The sequence below is a fragment of the Kwoniella mangroviensis genome, assembly GCF_000507465.2.
Source record: "Kwoniella mangroviensis CBS 8507 chromosome 1 map unlocalized Ctg02, whole genome shotgun sequence".
Taxonomy (NCBI): domain Eukaryota; kingdom Fungi; phylum Basidiomycota; class Tremellomycetes; order Tremellales; family Cryptococcaceae; genus Kwoniella; species Kwoniella mangrovensis.
The window spans coordinates 2,102,100-2,118,711 of NW_027062534.1; the positions used below are offsets into that span (position 1 = coordinate 2,102,100).

The 16,612-nt window shown below is 42.8% G+C and overlaps 6 protein-coding genes across 6 annotated transcripts; 3 read left to right on the forward strand and 3 right to left on the reverse strand.

Annotated features, from left to right (window-relative positions):
- Window positions 1-16: 16 nt before the first annotated feature.
- On the forward strand, window positions 17-2,749 carry I203_105891 (uncharacterized protein; the record flags this gene model as incomplete). The annotated part of the gene is made up of 8 exons (XM_019145041.1): window positions 17-1,199; window positions 1,281-1,378; window positions 1,462-1,523; window positions 1,590-1,731; window positions 1,798-2,043; window positions 2,131-2,280; window positions 2,363-2,449; window positions 2,549-2,749. The coding sequence occupies 8 exons, from the start codon at window positions 17-19 to the stop codon at window positions 2,747-2,749; spliced, it is 2,169 nt and encodes a 722-aa protein (XP_019006376.1).
- Window positions 2,750-3,330: 581 nt separating this feature from the next.
- I203_105892 (uncharacterized protein) lies at window positions 3,331-4,574 on the reverse strand (the record flags this gene model as incomplete). The annotated part of the gene is made up of 5 exons (XM_019145042.1): window positions 3,331-3,550; window positions 3,620-3,781; window positions 3,877-4,035; window positions 4,148-4,366; window positions 4,468-4,574. 5 exons carry the CDS (start codon window positions 4,572-4,574, stop codon window positions 3,331-3,333), a joined length of 867 nt encoding a protein of 288 aa, XP_019006377.1.
- A 798-nt stretch (window positions 4,575-5,372) lies between these two features.
- I203_105893 (uncharacterized protein) lies at window positions 5,373-7,204 on the forward strand (the record flags this gene model as incomplete). The annotated part of the gene is made up of 9 exons (XM_019145043.1): window positions 5,373-5,561; window positions 5,695-5,720; window positions 5,786-5,831; window positions 5,998-6,144; window positions 6,218-6,275; window positions 6,334-6,426; window positions 6,502-6,567; window positions 6,626-6,714; window positions 6,776-7,204. 9 exons carry the CDS (start codon window positions 5,373-5,375, stop codon window positions 7,202-7,204), a joined length of 1,143 nt encoding a protein of 380 aa, XP_019006378.1.
- A 1,186-nt stretch (window positions 7,205-8,390) lies between these two features.
- I203_105894 (uncharacterized protein) lies at window positions 8,391-10,234 on the reverse strand (the record flags this gene model as incomplete). The annotated part of the gene is made up of 2 exons (XM_019145044.1): window positions 8,391-9,458; window positions 9,752-10,234. The coding sequence occupies 2 exons, from the start codon at window positions 10,232-10,234 to the stop codon at window positions 8,391-8,393; spliced, it is 1,551 nt and encodes a 516-aa protein (XP_019006379.1).
- Window positions 10,235-11,320: 1,086 nt separating this feature from the next.
- On the reverse strand, window positions 11,321-12,410 carry I203_105895 (uncharacterized protein; the record flags this gene model as incomplete). Its single annotated transcript, XM_019145045.1, has 6 exons — window positions 11,321-11,382; window positions 11,440-11,510; window positions 11,569-11,670; window positions 11,737-11,907; window positions 11,970-12,276; window positions 12,347-12,410. 6 exons carry the CDS (start codon window positions 12,408-12,410, stop codon window positions 11,321-11,323), a joined length of 777 nt encoding a protein of 258 aa, XP_019006380.1.
- Window positions 12,411-14,230: 1,820 nt separating this feature from the next.
- On the forward strand, window positions 14,231-16,488 carry I203_105896 (uncharacterized protein; the record flags this gene model as incomplete). The annotated part of the gene is made up of 12 exons (XM_019145046.2): window positions 14,231-14,254; window positions 14,325-14,387; window positions 14,530-14,593; window positions 14,671-14,891; window positions 14,959-15,124; window positions 15,188-15,359; window positions 15,448-15,647; window positions 15,724-15,766; window positions 15,836-15,908; window positions 15,979-15,993; window positions 16,057-16,146; window positions 16,219-16,488. The coding sequence occupies 12 exons, from the start codon at window positions 14,231-14,233 to the stop codon at window positions 16,486-16,488; spliced, it is 1,401 nt and encodes a 466-aa protein (XP_019006381.2).
- Between the last annotated feature and the right edge of the window lie 124 nt (window positions 16,489-16,612).

Genomic DNA, 16,612 nt, shown 5'->3' on the forward strand with positions numbered 1-16,612 from the left:
AAATCATCCTGTCCCAATGTCAAGACCAGCGCAGAAACGACGTTCATCCTCTGTATCATATACCGACCAACCCAAGAAGAGAAGGAAGTCATCACCATCACCTCAGAAGGGTGTCTCCCATATGTCACAAAGTCAACCTTCTTCGAGGTCTGCTCCTCAGAAATCTCATGGGTTCTTAGGTTCTTTGTATAACACAGTGGCTTCTTTCTTTCCAAGTAATGCCTCTCAATCAGCTCAGGAGATATTGAAACCAGATCCAAATGGTTCTTTGGCGATGTTGATGTCACATAACAAACCTTCCTCGTCTCAATCCTCATCATCATCGATAAATCAGATACCCATCGAGGATGGAGATGGAGAAGAAGCAGGATCATCAGCCCATCCTATAGATTTCAGTCAATTAGACGATGATGAGGAAATTCCATCTCGTTCAAAGGGCAAAAGAAGATCTGTCAGTCCTAAGAAGAACGACGCATACGAGATAGCTGGACCAAGCCGTCAGAAACAGAATAAAAACCAACTGTTACCTATGAAGTATAATTCTTCGCCTAACCTCTTTATGGACAATTTCGGCAGTTGTCCACAAAAAGATCCTGCTCAATCACAAAGCATTGGTGGTTACCTACCTACTCCTCCAGACTCACAACAACAGCAACAGCAACAGCAGAAATCGGAACATGATCGTACTCAATCTCAGTCGATGCAGATATCATCATTAACTCAGGATCAGCTAGATCGACATGTGCCGACTCCACCTGATTCTCAAGTCATCGATACAAATTCTCAAACCATTCCAACATCCTTTAGCTTATCTTCTGGCAAGCGACCAGAATCATCATCAGCACTACGTAAAAAACCCACCAGACCTGATGTCACCTTAGATGATACTATACATCCCAGAAAAGGATGGGAAATTCGCGTTCCATCTCCATCTTCCTCCTCCTCAGGTTCGACGAGTAGTAGAAGTACTACCGCCAGGAAGACTCGACATAAGAAGAAGTATAAGAGTAATCTCAGAAATGAGAACGATATAGCTGTCCAAAGAAGCATGCTAAAGAGGCTTTTTGCCGAAATTGCGTGGATGTCTGAGAAAAACGGTGATAAGAGGTCAGGAGCGGCTACGAGACGTGTAGCAAAGATGTTGACGGGTGATCTGGATCGGATTGGTAAAGCTTCTGAATACGCTACTAAGGTCCTGTGTGAGTTGATCTGGATCTAGACTCGTTATCATTTCTGTCTAATGAACATCGCTCACCATCGCTGTTTGGGCATAATTTTAGCCTCTCGAGGTATGACTGAAAAACAAGCATTTCAAACCATGATGATGCTTGCGCCAAGGCAGGTAACACTGGAAGATAAGACTACACCTCAAATCTCGGTATGTTATCTGCAAAATACGAATGTGCAAAATAATCCAATTTTTGCTAAATCCCTTCTTCCTCTTCTGTAATTCACGATTAGTCGTTCTCACCGTTGAGTCAAAGCAAGATTGCTCAAAAAGCCAAAGCCGAAGCTTTGGGACTGTGAGTATACCTTTATAATACTCAATGGTCTCTGAGATAATGCTGAGCTTGTGGTAACGTTTCCAGAAAAGAGGTCGTTAGTTTTGAACGAGCTCTCAAAGAATTGAAGAAGATCACAGAGGAAGAAGAAGCCAAAGAAAGAGAGATCAAGGAGAAACTGAAGAAACCCAAAGTACCTCCGAAACTCAAACCAGAACAAGAAGCAAAGGTACGTTCCTTTAACATGATGTATGTCAAACACAGACTATAGATTCTGATCGATGGCTCACGACAGGTGTCCGAGCATCTCAATAATCCTGCTTTCAAAGCGAGAGTTTCCACTGCCGAGTGTGAATCCAAATCTATCAGAAGATTAAAGAATGGTACATGGCTAGATGATGAGATTATGAATTTCTACGGAGCCTTGATGGTCGAACGTGCCAATCAGATCGGTAAACTGAAAGTACATGCTTTTAACTCGTTCTTCTATCAGAGAATCAGTGAGACAGGGTACAGTGCTGTAAAAAGGTGGACCAAGAGAGTGAGTAGGAACTGTACCACAATGCGGCCAGGATGTGTGGTGTTATTGTTCATATGATACTAATGATAATGATATTTCCATACGCAGGTCGATATATTCTCAAAAGACTTGGTGGTCTTCCCTGTAAATATCGGGAATATGCATTGGACAGCTTGTGCGATTAATTTGGCTAAAAAGAGGATCGAATATTTTGATTCTATGGGCGATTATGGGAATCATAGAGCGGGTATATTCAAGGTGATTCTTTGCGTTTTTAATCTCCACCAATCCTACTTGTCATTTACTGATGATGTGTGGAATTTGGATTGGAATATTATAGCGAATCAGGGGATATCTGAATGATGAACATCAAGATAAGAAGAAGAAACCTTTTGATTTTAGTGGATGGACTAATGAATTTAATGAGGTGAGTGGATTGGAAGAAACATGTCATCAGTTGTGTCGATCAAGTGTTATCATATTCAAAGACAAATAAACACTGATATGGTCAACTTTGTTGACGTAGAACACGCCTCAGCAAGATAATGGATCCGATTGTGGAGTCTTCTCCTGTCAAACCCTCGAAATGATTACACGAGGACGCGATCTGAAGGAACAACCTTTCGAATTCGCTTCCGAGAACATGCCATTTTTCAGAAGGTTGATGGTATGGGAAATTGGGAATGGGAAATTGGAGAAGAGGGAATGGGGAAATCCGAAATTGTGATCCTACAACTGAATTTAGCTGGAAGCATAGACTAGACGATTGATAGTCAAGGTAGATCTAAGATGGGAAGGAGCGGTCAGGGTAGGGGGTTTTTGAAATAATCGATAATCTTTTTCTTTTCTTCTCGGAGATACTGGGGTCATTGGAAATTGCAAAAAGAGGATGAAGCTCGAACTCGACGATGACTTGGAGACGTACATGACCAGAGATTGTAAGGGAACATGCGAAAATGAGATGGTTGTCCTTCCTTCAATCTTCACTTTTCGATATCTCATATTCAGTTTTGGATTGAATGATTTTTTTGATGTATGTTTATAATTCGTTTGTAGTTTTTCCCCTTATAATTTACACCTGGATACAGGTTGTTTGTATATCAATCCAATTGGTAGTGACTTGTACACTTTGATAGTGACATGTGACGAATAAACATATCGAATCGATCGGTATTGAAATCAATTCATGCAAGACAATCTATAATTTCTAAGTACTGATCATCCAGATCATATATCAATACTTTTTCTCGAAGAGGGAACAAAGGCTACTTTAACTTTTTCATTTCATTTAATTACCTTGATTTCTGATCAATTCCTTTTTTCTTCTCTTACCAACACCCTCTCTTCCCTCCTCACCTGCGTGGCACCAGCACCAGGAGCACGAGCAGGTGTAGATGGACCATGTAACCAACTCATCAATTGTTGAGTTACTATCCCCGTAAAAGCAAGGATCATCCAATTGGGTATCCCATTCGTATATTTAGAAATTGTTTCATGAGCTCGAATGTAATATTCAATCAAATATGATCTGGTATAGCGATACATTGTCCATTCAGTAAGAGCAGTTCATTCTACCACGCGATGACATTTGACTTACCGATCTCCAGTAGGTGACCATCTTCCATCCCAAGGTAATATCACTTCATACATCTTCTCTTTGATCACTTTATATAATCTTTCCGGTTCTTTACCTAATGATTGGGTGGGAACGAATCGAAGTTGTCTACCTGATGAACTGATGAATATCAAATATGGTGGTCTACGTGAAAACGCCATATTTCGATCAACCACTTTTCCTTCTTATATCTCGGAGGCGAGGGATATCTGATATCTGGATATAGTGACATTGCTTACCTATTCAGTAACCACCTCGTACAAGTCTTCCAAGCTGTTATATAATCCAATCTTGCGAATTTTACATTCTCCAGTTCAGGATCCGCTTTAACCAGGTCGGAAGCTTGCTTGTGATAATCTAATAGAATGTTCGAAGCTGCATCTGTAGATTTACCGTGGCTGGTTTATCCAAAACGGATTGCATGAAGATTAGCGATACTATTTTTCACTGAGATGAATGTATGGTGCACAAGTCCATCTTGTAAAAGAGATATGGAGGTGGATGGCTTACACTAGGACGACCCAAAGTTCATCATCTTTCCTCTCTCCACTCAGCGCTAGAGGACGTTGAACCTTCTCAACATAATTATCATCCGTCAATCGTTCAATCCCATCTTCCGCATCTTTCTCATATATGAAATTCGGATCAGGTCCATTGACAGCTACTTTATATATATGTTTGACAGTTCCGAGGATCCCTTCTCCTGATGATGATTTGGCAGGTGTCGAACTACAAGGTACTCATAGTCAGCTAAGTTGCCCTTTCCAATGGAATATCAAGATACCTCGGTCAAGTCAGATAGATAGATAGATAGATGATGTGTTACATACCTATCATCCAGCTCGGTCGCGGATACGTTCACTCCACCCAATACAAGGAACGTGAACAGCAGAGATAGGAACAGGAGATTGAGATTAGATCGCCAAGAACGAGTCATGGTTGGTTTTATCTTTAACTTATCCGTAGTCAGTCCGTGGTCCTTTGATATCTCGGCCGGACTGAAGCAATAGGATTATCCCGGTAAAGCGTAGAAGGTATGTAACCGACAGAGAGTACGATGATGGGGTGGAATCAAGGATGAAAGCGGTGAAGAACGTGCCGTCAAAGTTGTAATGTTGATGGATGAATGAAGGGTCCACGGAGATAGCCTGTAATGATTGGTGTATCTCACCTCATACTCATCGCATACATCCGCATACATCCAGTACTCGTACTGTACCTGACCATGCCGGATTTCAGGATTCGGCAATCATCATTCCAGGAGCATACTATGTACGAGTACTGCTTGTCCTCTCCGTCCTACTGTATGCATGTATATATACCTACCATATCATAGGTCACATGTCTTACCTTATCCACCTCCGGGTCCCCGAGGTCGAGCGAGATCCAAGATATGCCGATTCCACCTAGTGCAACTGAATGTATAGCATGACGACATACCCCCTGGCATCGGTCATGACCGTGCCGTCTCATGCAGGAGACTGGGGGCCAAGAATAGCCAAGATGACCATGGCAGGGTTAAGGTTAACTCTGTTTTACTCGAAAGGGTAACTGGGGGCAAGAGCAGTAACCGATGGGAGAACGAGGAAAGATCCGATTGTTAAAAAGATGTATATAAACATCCCATTCATCACACATCGCCACTTTCAACTTCTCATCATCACAACCATCGAACATTTATAAATTCCTACTTCACGACTATATACAATTAATTACTTGCGATTGATCATACACGATGTCAGCACCCGCACCAGAATATAAGTCTTCAATCGACGGTACCACCGTCAACAACGGATCGTCACCCGTTGGAACAGGTAAAGCACCTCAAGGAGAAGATGATCTCCATCGATATGTCACCGATGATCAACCTAGACAAGCCAAGATGACTGCGGCTGCTCCCAAGAACAATGAGGGAGGATTGTTGGTGAGTTGACATGATCGTATAATCATGCATCATCTTCATTCATATCGGATAATCGAACACGCATGTCTGTCAAACAATGTCAAGGCTTGGATCGATCGGATTGGATCGCTTACCTGAATGAATCGTTTCATAGACCGTCCAGCCTCTCAGAAAGAACGAGTATGTTGATCTTGCTCATGGCTTTACCTCTAAACAATGGTTACTAATCATACCTTGTTACATAGGATGCAACCCTCTTACGCTCAAGATCTGGGTACATCATCGATTCAAGTGAGTAGCACATGCCGAACTTCTTTTCTCACGCCGCACCATTCCTTTCACGACACCATGATATGTCGTTTGCCCTCGCACGAACGTGCTTTGGGCCCTTCCCCTGCTTACACACTCTCTCACCTCTCCCTCAAAAGCATGTGCTGATGCCATATTGTACCTACAGCACGGTTTCTACGGATCCATGATGAACGGATTGGGATCGTGTATCGGTAACATCGGTATGATCCCTTGTTGTCCTCTTCCTAATCCTTTCCACAACATCGGTCAGGGTTCCGTCGGTTTGATCAGCCGATTTGGTCAATTCTACAAGGTGAGTCAAAGTCAAAGTGTGGATCTTTATAGTCAACATTTTATGGAGAGCTGACGAGATCAATCTCATCTAGTCTGTCGATCCCGGTCTTGTCAAGGTCAACGTTTGTACTGAATCCGTACGAGTTGTTGGTGAGTTTCATGATCGATAATGTATTCATCGACTTCCACTGACACTTCGACATTACAGACGTAAAGATTCAACTTACCTCGGTACCCCGACAAACCGTTCAGACCAAGGATAACGTGTCAGTAGACGTTGATAGTGTCATTTGTTGGCATGGTGAGTAGCATATATGTAGCTGCCAGCAATTAAGGTGAAGCAGAACCTACAGCTGATTTCGCATCATCAACATAGTCATCTCCCCTTACCGAGCGGCATTCGGTATCAACGACGTCAGAACCGCCCTTGTCGAGCGAGCTCGTAAGTTTCCTATGACCTTAGTACATAAATCGGTCCATGCTCACCTGCGGTAATGTAGAAACCACTCTCAGACAAGTAGTCGGTGGAAGAGTCTTGCAAAGTGTGATCTCCGATAGAGAGGGTCTCGCCTGTGAGGTTGCCGAGATTGTGAGTATGCTCTTACTTGATAATGTCTGATTACATCCGCTTATGTCTTTTCACTGTTCAGATCGAAGCCACAGCCGAGAAATGGGGTGTAGCCATCGAATCAATCTTACTTAAAGATATCAACTTCTCCGTCGAACTTCAACAATCATTATCATCAGCAGCTACTCAAAAGAGAATCGGTGAAAGTAAAGTTATCGCTGCTCGAGCCGAGGTCGACGCTGCCAAATTGATGAGACAAGCTGCCGATATCCTTGCTTCTCCTGCTGCTATGCAGATCCGACAACTTGAAGCCTTACAAAACATGGCTCGATCATCTGGAAGCAAAGTCGTTTTCGTCCCCATGAACCTCGGTGGAATGGGTGCAGCGGGGATGAACGGTGATGTAGCTCATCAAATCGCCGCGTCGGCTCATGATGAGCACCAGAATGCGGAAGCCGGACCTGGACCTGCTACCAATGCGGGATTGATCAGCTCGATGGCTAACGTCTAATTGAGTGAAACTCAAATAAGTCGTTACATGGTGATGATGGGGTAAAGCAGATAAAGCGAATGGAATAAATTCTAATCAATAAATCTCTGCATATATAACTATTTACATTTCGTGTGTTTTGATTTTATAATGATACATATCTCTTAATAAGTCGAATGTTCAGAATTAAAGAAGATAAATTGAGAAGCGCTGCGAAGATGTATAACTTATAATAATTGTTCCTTCCTTTTCTTTGTATCTTATAGGTTTCTATGAATGGTGATATATATTACAAGTGTCATGATACCGAGACCAGTATGGTACAATCACATTTACGATACATAACTCTTGTGATATGATTTGGTCATCACTGTGAAGTATAATTCGACACTAAGCAAGCTAAAAGTTGCGATAAAACTGATGTTTGGCGGAATGGTCATTTACCTGAAAGAATAAGGAATATTTAATAATAATTGCATATAAAGTCAAATTCAGACGAGTTAGTATTGCACCTTAAGTATCGTACAAAACGGTGTGAGACAGACCCACAACAAACACTAAAACGAGTTTGTATCAATTATCACTATAAGTATACTAGTAGTCGATTCACAACGACACTTTTTTCCAGCTGATTGTATATGATATCGCGATCGACGATAGATCTTGTTCTTCTATCGTATCGTATGGCATCAAAGCATGATTGATTGATATTGACTTACGAGTACCCTAAAATCATTACACGACAGGGGAGGTTCAGATATATATTTTTTTCATCTAAAGATCAAGATCGAACGAGTCCAAATGAACAAAATGAGGTGTACCAGGTGTTTAGAACCCTGTCGGTTAGTGAGTGATCAATGAAGGAAAGCAAATGTTCTGATGGGTGTTGATCGAATTGTTGATGATTTTGACATACAGTCTTGTATGATTCTCTCTCCTCGTTCTATATCGGGGCACTCATCGATAGCAATAGAAATGATATTACGTCTGGTCAGCATCAGTAGTCGATGAGATGAATGGCGAAATATCTCGTAAATTGATGTCCCGTCTGGGATGGTTACGTGTACGGTCATATAATCCTGCACAAAAACCTGCGCAAATATATGTGATGCTCGTTTCATTGGAACAGTGAGTGAAATCATGTACAGTCCATCTCTGTGCCTATCTTCTATCTATTCCAATCGCCTTATCTGCCTATTCGCTCTTCTCATTTTGACTCTGACTTTGGTAACTCAAATACCTTCAACCACCCATCCCCATTCCCATTGCCATTCAACCATCTCTCATCCCAACTAACCTGACTTTCAGGTCTTATGATCTCCCAACCTTCCTCATTACCCATCCATCTCAATTCCTTCTTTTTCCTTTCATCCATCAAATCATCAACTCTAACAACTTTACCTGATTTCTTCTCTTCTTCACCCATCTCCCTTTCTCCATTCTCATACTTCCTAGCTTCTTCGATACGAACTTTTAAATTATCATAATAATCTTTTCGGGCTTCTTCGATCTTGGTAGGTAACTTTCTTGAATCTTTGTTATAATATTCTTCAGAAGCTACATCGAAATCCAGATCACCCGAGGAAGGGTTAAAAGGTCTAATATGATTATTTATCAGTGCCAAGGCAGCTTCGGAACCTTCTTTAACCCTATGACGTTCAGTGAAGAACGATAAGATCATTTGAGGGATTTGACTGAATCCAATATGGTTTACAAAAGGTAATAACAATATGGGTGGTTGGGGAGGTAAAGGTGATGGAGGTGTATGATATCTTTCAGGTATCTGATATGTACCTTGTTGTGATTGGCCGGTTTGAAGAGGTGAGGGTGGTTGCGGTCGTGAGAGGAATCCTAACCCCGTGGTCGCCTTGGGTATAGGTGCAGTGGGAGTATTCGTTACTTCCGGATTATTTTCCAACGGTGCATCCGGTTCTGTCGATTGTGGTTGATTGAATACCCCATCATTCTTTAACTTATTTTCAATCTCATCTTCCCATTTCCAACTATCGACTCTACCCATCCAACCTCTCTTCAAACCTTCCATGTACTCTTTCAAACTCGCTCTTCCGACAAGTACCACCCCTCCTTCTAATTCTCTCTTCTGATATTCCTCTGGCGACAATACACCAGGTAAAGATAATTGTGGTGAGGGAGGTTCCAGCCCCAAGGCTTGTCTACGCTGAGCGAGGATCTTGGCGTGGATTTGACGACTGATGGACCCGTGTAGAGGGGAGGTGGGGAGGTCATAATCTATAGCTGCGGCTACGAGGTAAGGCTGGGAAGGTGGATATCAGCATTTGACTAGGAGTAAATTTATATGTTAAATAAACAGAATGGGGTGATGATTGATTAGGCGAAGAATGTAACAAGAGTGATCGGGTTGTAGATATAGGAATTGTACATGAGTACCTCCTGTACGATACAAATGGTATCATTCGACATCCAACAGAATATTATATCACAGCATATCACAAGAGTATGAAGTTAGGTAACCCTCTGCAAGAATCTTAGGAGGGAATACAAGCGGTGATAAATTGTATATGATTATACTGTTCAAAACCGACTCACCTGAACATATTTCCTAAAATACCTTAAAGCCCTATCGGTATCCTCATCCCCAGGCCATTTCGCTCCATAAACCGTTACTTTCCTATTCAATCCCAAACTTCCTCCCTGAAGTATCTCCTTTCCTTGACTTTCGACTTTCTTTATCGTCTCTTCCTTTATACGCTTACATTCTCGACGATCATAATAGTAAGCTCCGGAGATGGAAGCGGTGATGGTCCAGAATATTAGCCAGTTCCTCGAGGGAAGTTTGGGTTTCCACGTAAGGACGCTGTGGGGTATACCAGTGTGAGAGAGGGCGGATCGAAAGCCTTTTAGTTCAACTGGTTTGGGTTTAGCCACAGGTGGGGGTTTGGAAGATGATGGATTAGGAGTAGGAGTAGGAGTAGGAGTAGGAGTAGGAGTAGGAGCTGGGTTGGGTTGAGGAGGTGGATTGGGGTTGGTTGCGGGAGGAGGAGGTGGGTGAGGATGTTCAGGTGCGGACATCTTGTCCTATCCGTTTGTCCTTGATCTATCGAAAAACCTGGAACAGTTTGGTTAGAGGTATGTTACAGATGGATGAAGATGAAAATACAGATAAGATCACAAAGTCGCTTGAACTTTTTTCAACTTTTTCAACGGGGTCGAAGCAATCACGGAAGTCACCACGTGGCAGAACTTGAACTTGAACTTGCCCATCCTCTTATACACCCAATCGGCATAGAGCGGAGCTTGTGCGCATTCAATTCAGCAAGACCTTCAGAGTGACCTAAGTACAAATCTCTGATTCGCAAGTGATATGCAAAGAGTAAAGAACGTTGCTTGTGGAACAGAATGTCACTCGATCAGATCAAAATTTCATGTTGAATAGGGGGTAGTGAACGTGGCGGAAGTAAGATTGGTATAACTTGTGCAGACCAACTCGGTCCAACCCAGGTCAATCGAGGTCATGTGACGATATCCTCTTTTCTTTGGATATCTTGACCTACGAGTAGTTTACCTAGTTGAAATGACAAGGCACCATTAGTATGCACAACCGCCCGTTCCTCGAGGCAGCTACTCGTGTATTGTTGATTCGTTCGATATAACAATGTTTATCAGTATCGTACAATGCCAAGGTTAGGTCAGTTGTACTTATCATCCTAAAGTGTGAACGAACGCGCAAGTCATGTATGTATGGGATGACTTAACTTTTGTTACGACGAATTCATGATTCACAGAAGAAAACTGATCGAGAGAGAAAGAGAAAAAGAGAAAATCAGATATATATAAAGGTATATCTTGAGAGGTCAGGTGGGAGGAGGGAGGAATAAGAGAAGATGAAACATCATTATAGATGACATTTCGATCCAATCCCAGGAATCGATTTATTAATGAGAAAGAAACAGGACGGAAGTGAGAGTAAAGTAAAATAAATAAAAAACCCGAATGGAAATTTAGTTTAGTTTATATTACTATAACGTGAGAAAAGAGAAGTAGATGATGATGATGGAAGTTGAGCTTGAAAAGAGGTGTTTATATGATTTCTTTGTTTTTTACTTCATTGACATATAATTCATATTTCCATATTACCATGAAATTCCATCATCCAATTTAAGCGGCAGCAGGGGCGGCAGCTTCTTCCTTTGGCTCATCGGCTTTCTCCTCCTTCTCTGCTATGACATTGGATTTATCAGCAAGCTATCCTTTCGTCACAATCAGATGAAACTAACCTGGGTCGTTCATGTCAGAAGTCCATAAGGTGAGGTTATCTCGGAGAAGTTGCATGATGAGGGTAGAGTCCCTGTACAATATCAAGTTAGCATTCCCAAAGTATACCCTTCACTCTAGATCCAACCCACTTGTAGGATTCCTCAGAAAGGGTGTCGAGCTCAGCAATGGCATCGTCGAAGGCTTGTTTGGCGAGGTGACAGGCTCTGTCGGGACTGTTGAGGATCTCGTAGCTACGCAAGGTAGATCAATGTTAATGTTCGACACCCTACTATTGCTCAATGCAATCGACCACTCACTAGAATACGGAGAAGTTAAGGGCCAAACCAAGTCTGATGGGGTGAGTGGGAGGAAGCTCGGTGACGGCAACATCGGAAGCGGCTTTGTAGGCTTCGAGGGATTTGTCGGCAGAGTCTTTTCGCTTGTCACCGGTGGCAAATTCAGCGAGGTATCGGTGGTAATCACCCATCCTAAACGAATCCAATCCAATGAGCATGTATATCCTTTAGGTGGAAGCGAGTTCATCACTTACATCTTGTGGTAAAAGACCTTAGATTCACCTGAAGCGGCGGAGGGGATGAGGTGTTTGTCGAGAACCTCGAGGATATCTTCACAGATCTTGGCGAGTTCAGCCTCGATCTTTTCCCTGTAGGCCTTGATCATGGAGACTTGAGCTTCGTTACCCTTGGATTCCTCTTTTTGCTCGATGGAGGAAACGATTCTCCAGGAGGCACGTCGAGCACCAATGACGTTCTTGTAAGCGACGGAAAGGAGATTTCGTTCCTCGACGGTGAGCTCTTGGTCGGAAGAGGCAACAGATTTCATGTTCTCGACCATCTCTGATCACGACAAATACCGTTGTCAGTGGCGAAGTCGAATAAGATGCAGAAAGAGGAAGAATTGACTCACCCTCATATCGCTCAGCTTGCTCAGCGAGCTTGGCAAGGTAGACGGAATCTTCTCGGTTAGACATCTAGAGAGTGGAAGGGATCGAGTGGATTGGAAGATAAGATGGATAAGATGGTCAAATTGGGTTTATTGAGGGGTTAGGAGGTAGGAATGAATGGGTTATGATCGACAAGAAAAGAGATAGCAGTATCAGCATATGCTTATTCGCTTCAATATCGATATTTGTAAATGCAGAATAGCAGAAGAAAAAAAGGGAGATGTGACAGCCGACTGAATGAATCCAGCCACGTCTCGCGATAAGGTAACGATGGATACGAGGGAAAGATGACGGTCACACCATTCAAACCCCATCTCCGCGTGTATCGATCGATCACGTCAGACAGATAGGTATATGTTTATCTGGTTGTGCATAGCCTCGGTGCATGAGGAATGCGGATTAGAGTGTATGTATGAATGGGAAGAGGGTTGTATGGTCAGACGAAACACGACTCGATCGCACGGACGCGCAGTTGAGCATGTATGGGTAAAAGCGCGTCAAAAGACGACGGATCGGTCTATTCTTTCCCTATATATGCTTCTAAGCAGAAGAGCAGAGCGAGAGACTCACCTTGAAAGTGATTTGTAAAGATAGTTGACTGTCGGTCAAGTGTGAAAGAGATGGATGATGATTGATTTGGAGTTGGATGATAAGGAGAATGAATAAACGAGGTGTTTGTTTGGCGAGAGGAGGGGGCACAGATCAATTCAAATTGTCAGCTATGTCCATCCTCTACTATATATGCTATGCAAAGTGGAGAGCGGAGTGAGGATGACAGTGAGGGATAGAAGACAGATGATGACTTGATGGGACAAAGGAAGGTCATAAGAGATGTAACATATCAACGAGGATTCCGTGAACCAAGGTTGAATGACTCCACCACCTTCCTCTTCCGTATCTCCCCGTCTCCCACCCATTCTACCACCTTCTCTCTATTGCGAGGATGATGTGGATGTAGATGTGTATGCACTCACGGTGATAACGAGGTGGTAAGTATAGGTTTTATAGGTATACGATTGAAATGACAGATGTATGTATGGTGATAAAAGGATGATGATGGAATGTGAAGGAAGTGGTAGGTAGGTGATAGCGTGGTGGTGGTGGTGTGCTGTGTTGGTTGGATGGGATGTGGATGATCCGAGCGTATACTCTTAGTGGTAGTGTAATGATAGGCTGTACACTGTATGGGTGCTGGGGTAATAAAGGGTTCAAATAACGGGGTTCACTCTCATCCCAATGTGGCACCGGCTACAGGGCAATCCCAGAGGGATTCAACTGACACGGCGTTATACTCGGCGATAGCAAGAGGCACAACAGTCTAATAGGCAATTAGTACGTCATCCCCCTTCATTCCGATTGACTGGATCTTTTCATCTGGACCTGTACGCGCGTCGATGCAACGTGGCCAGATAGGTGGGCGTCGTGAAGAAGGCATGCCATCGTGCTTTCTGAGTGATAGGCATGTGAGGAGGGACTACGGGGTCTCCTTGAGATCTGTCTGTGTGTGCAAATGAGTAAGTTAATAGTTGATCTAGCTTAGTCGAGTAGAAGTCTTAGTCAAACCCCGTTTAATCTTTTCTGATCGCCTTCTCTTGGCTTTTCATTTAGTATCCCTATACTCACCACTTGGCTAAGATCAACAGCAGACTCGCCTTAGCTGACACACAATCATATATCATATCGCTGACCCCTCTGTCCGGTCAATTGCCCCGACATCCGTGTATTCAATTCCATTCTTTAAAGTCCTTACAATTCGCTCCTTTCTCTCATATCTTATCTTACAACAGATATTCTGAGAATCAACGTAGACTTTCCCATCACATCTCAGCAGAGCAACAAGGGTAGAAATGGCTTCGAACATGGTACCACAAGTGAGTATATACCTATCTGTACACCTTTTCAAGCAGATCTTACTGATCTTCGACTACTTCACGAATTCAGGAAGAACTGCCAGTCTTGGAATCATTGATTACCATCCGTAATCGCCTGACAGCATTGAAGAAGGTACGTTCGTTCACTCTGCTCCATTGCTTTACAATCTTATTCTCTCCCTCGGGGTTTCATTCTGAAGGTGTCCAATTCGGGTATCTTGCAGTTCTATCCTGTATCCTAAGATTATCGCTGATATATCTTACCATCTCTATAGGACACAACAAGATTCATTCGTGCACCAGATGTGATGCCAATCTATAACTCAGTTGTCAAACAGGGTAGGTCATCTTCTCTCTCCCATTCTCGTCCCCCCTAAGTAGGCCTCACTGACATTGCATGTTTGATATTCTCGCAGTGACTCGACTCAACACCATTCGAGATGAACAATCCCATAATCAATCTTCCCTCTCAAACAACGCAGCTGCGTCTTCGTCAACTTCTAAACCTACTATTCAAGAAGCCAACAGGGTCGATACAGTCTTATCAGATGTGTTTGGCTTGTTAAGTTTGTTCTTCTTGACGATTGGTAAAAGTAGAGAAACTCCCGCTACCTATTGTCAAATCGCTTCAATGAGAGTGAGTAGCTAAGTGTATTTCTCATCATCTTGAGGAAATGTAGCTGATATCTGTATATTTAACTTAGCAAATACTCTCTCACATGAATGAATCAGGAGCATATACCGAAGAGATCTTAGTACCTATCAGAGAGAGGTTGGAAGCTTTGAAGAATGTGATCAAACAGGATTCGGAGGATGGGAAACATCCTGAACCGATTGTCAGATTGATGTTGAGGAAGTTGGAGGGAGTTGGTGAGTTCAGCTGCATATTCGCGATTCAGATCCGGGAAAGCTAATTGAAATCAATATGAACAGAACATCAATTGCAGGATCTATTCTCATCCTTATCAGTCTTATCAGTCGAATTAGTACCCATACATCAGAGATTGGTACATCTCCGAAAACAACTTTCCGCTTTGGCTGCCGAACCCAAACCTAACAAAGCGGAGTACAAAGCGATATTGGAGGAACTGAGGAAGATTGATTCGTAAGTATGCAAACCTGACTTCGTCACCTACTGCAGTGCTTTGTTGTTAGTTTGATAAGCTGATCATATATTGGTCGGTGATTCTCAGTAAACGAGTAGATGGTAAATTCCTCGGGCCGGGTGGATCTTTCGTCCCTGAAGGTCAAGCGCTATTGTCAGGATTATTAGAATCGTGCTTCGAGATCACCCAAGATATCAAAGCTAGAGAAGCTGAGGAGGACGTTACGCCGAGTTTGAAACCCATTTATGAGAGGTTGAGCGAGATGAAAGCTCAATTGGACCAACTATGTGAGTCCCATAAACCCGCTTTTCATATCTTACGTGACTATCAGATGAAATTTACGCTGATAAATAATTTGCGTAGTATTGACGCATCGATGGACATTGCGAGAGACTGATTTATACAAGTGAGTTTTATTACAATGTGGCTGTGAGGTGAGGTATGAATGATATCGCTGATTTGCTTGCGCGTTTAGCTACGCCTTGTCTTTGCGGGAGATTGATGCTATGCGAGTAGAAGGTAAATTTGTGGATGCAGATGGTAACAAGGTTAGTTAAAGGACACTAAAACCAAGCTCTTCTGAAATCATCAACTGACAGTTATCTTCGTCGCGATTAGGCGGAAGGTCAATATGTAAGCTCGAAACTGCCAGTCCAGTCCTTTGTCGTCTCTTTCAGCTTACCATTCTACCTACAGGCCCTCCTATTCCTCCTTCGACGATGTTATGGATTACTATATAGGCTGATGTCAGAGTCTGAGCCCATATCAGAGGAGCTGATGCCAGTGGTGAGTGCCTTGACCAGCTGACTCCATCCTTTTGAGCATCTTTAGAGCTGATAATTTGCGTAATCCATGTAGGCAAACAAACTCTCAACAATCAAGAAATGTCTCAACGAAGTACTCAAATACGGTGGACCCTATACACCTAGAGATCTGTACCCGTATCATCTGGCATTACATCAGATCGACTCTTTGAGGAAAGATGGGAAGTTCTATGCTGATGATGGCAGTATACCAGAGGGACAGGCAATTTTAGTTGCTCAATTGAGTGAAGCGCACGAGCTGTTGGAGATGTTAAAAGAAAGTATGAGTGATGAGGAGGATGAAGATGACGCTGAGGAGATATAACTCTAGATGTGGACGTTCTCAAATGCCGATAATTCAAATTGATCCAAATTAGTTGTAAAGAAACCCTCTAGTTTGTCTTTTCTCAAGTACTATATACAAACTTTACAACACCCCTCTATCTTTC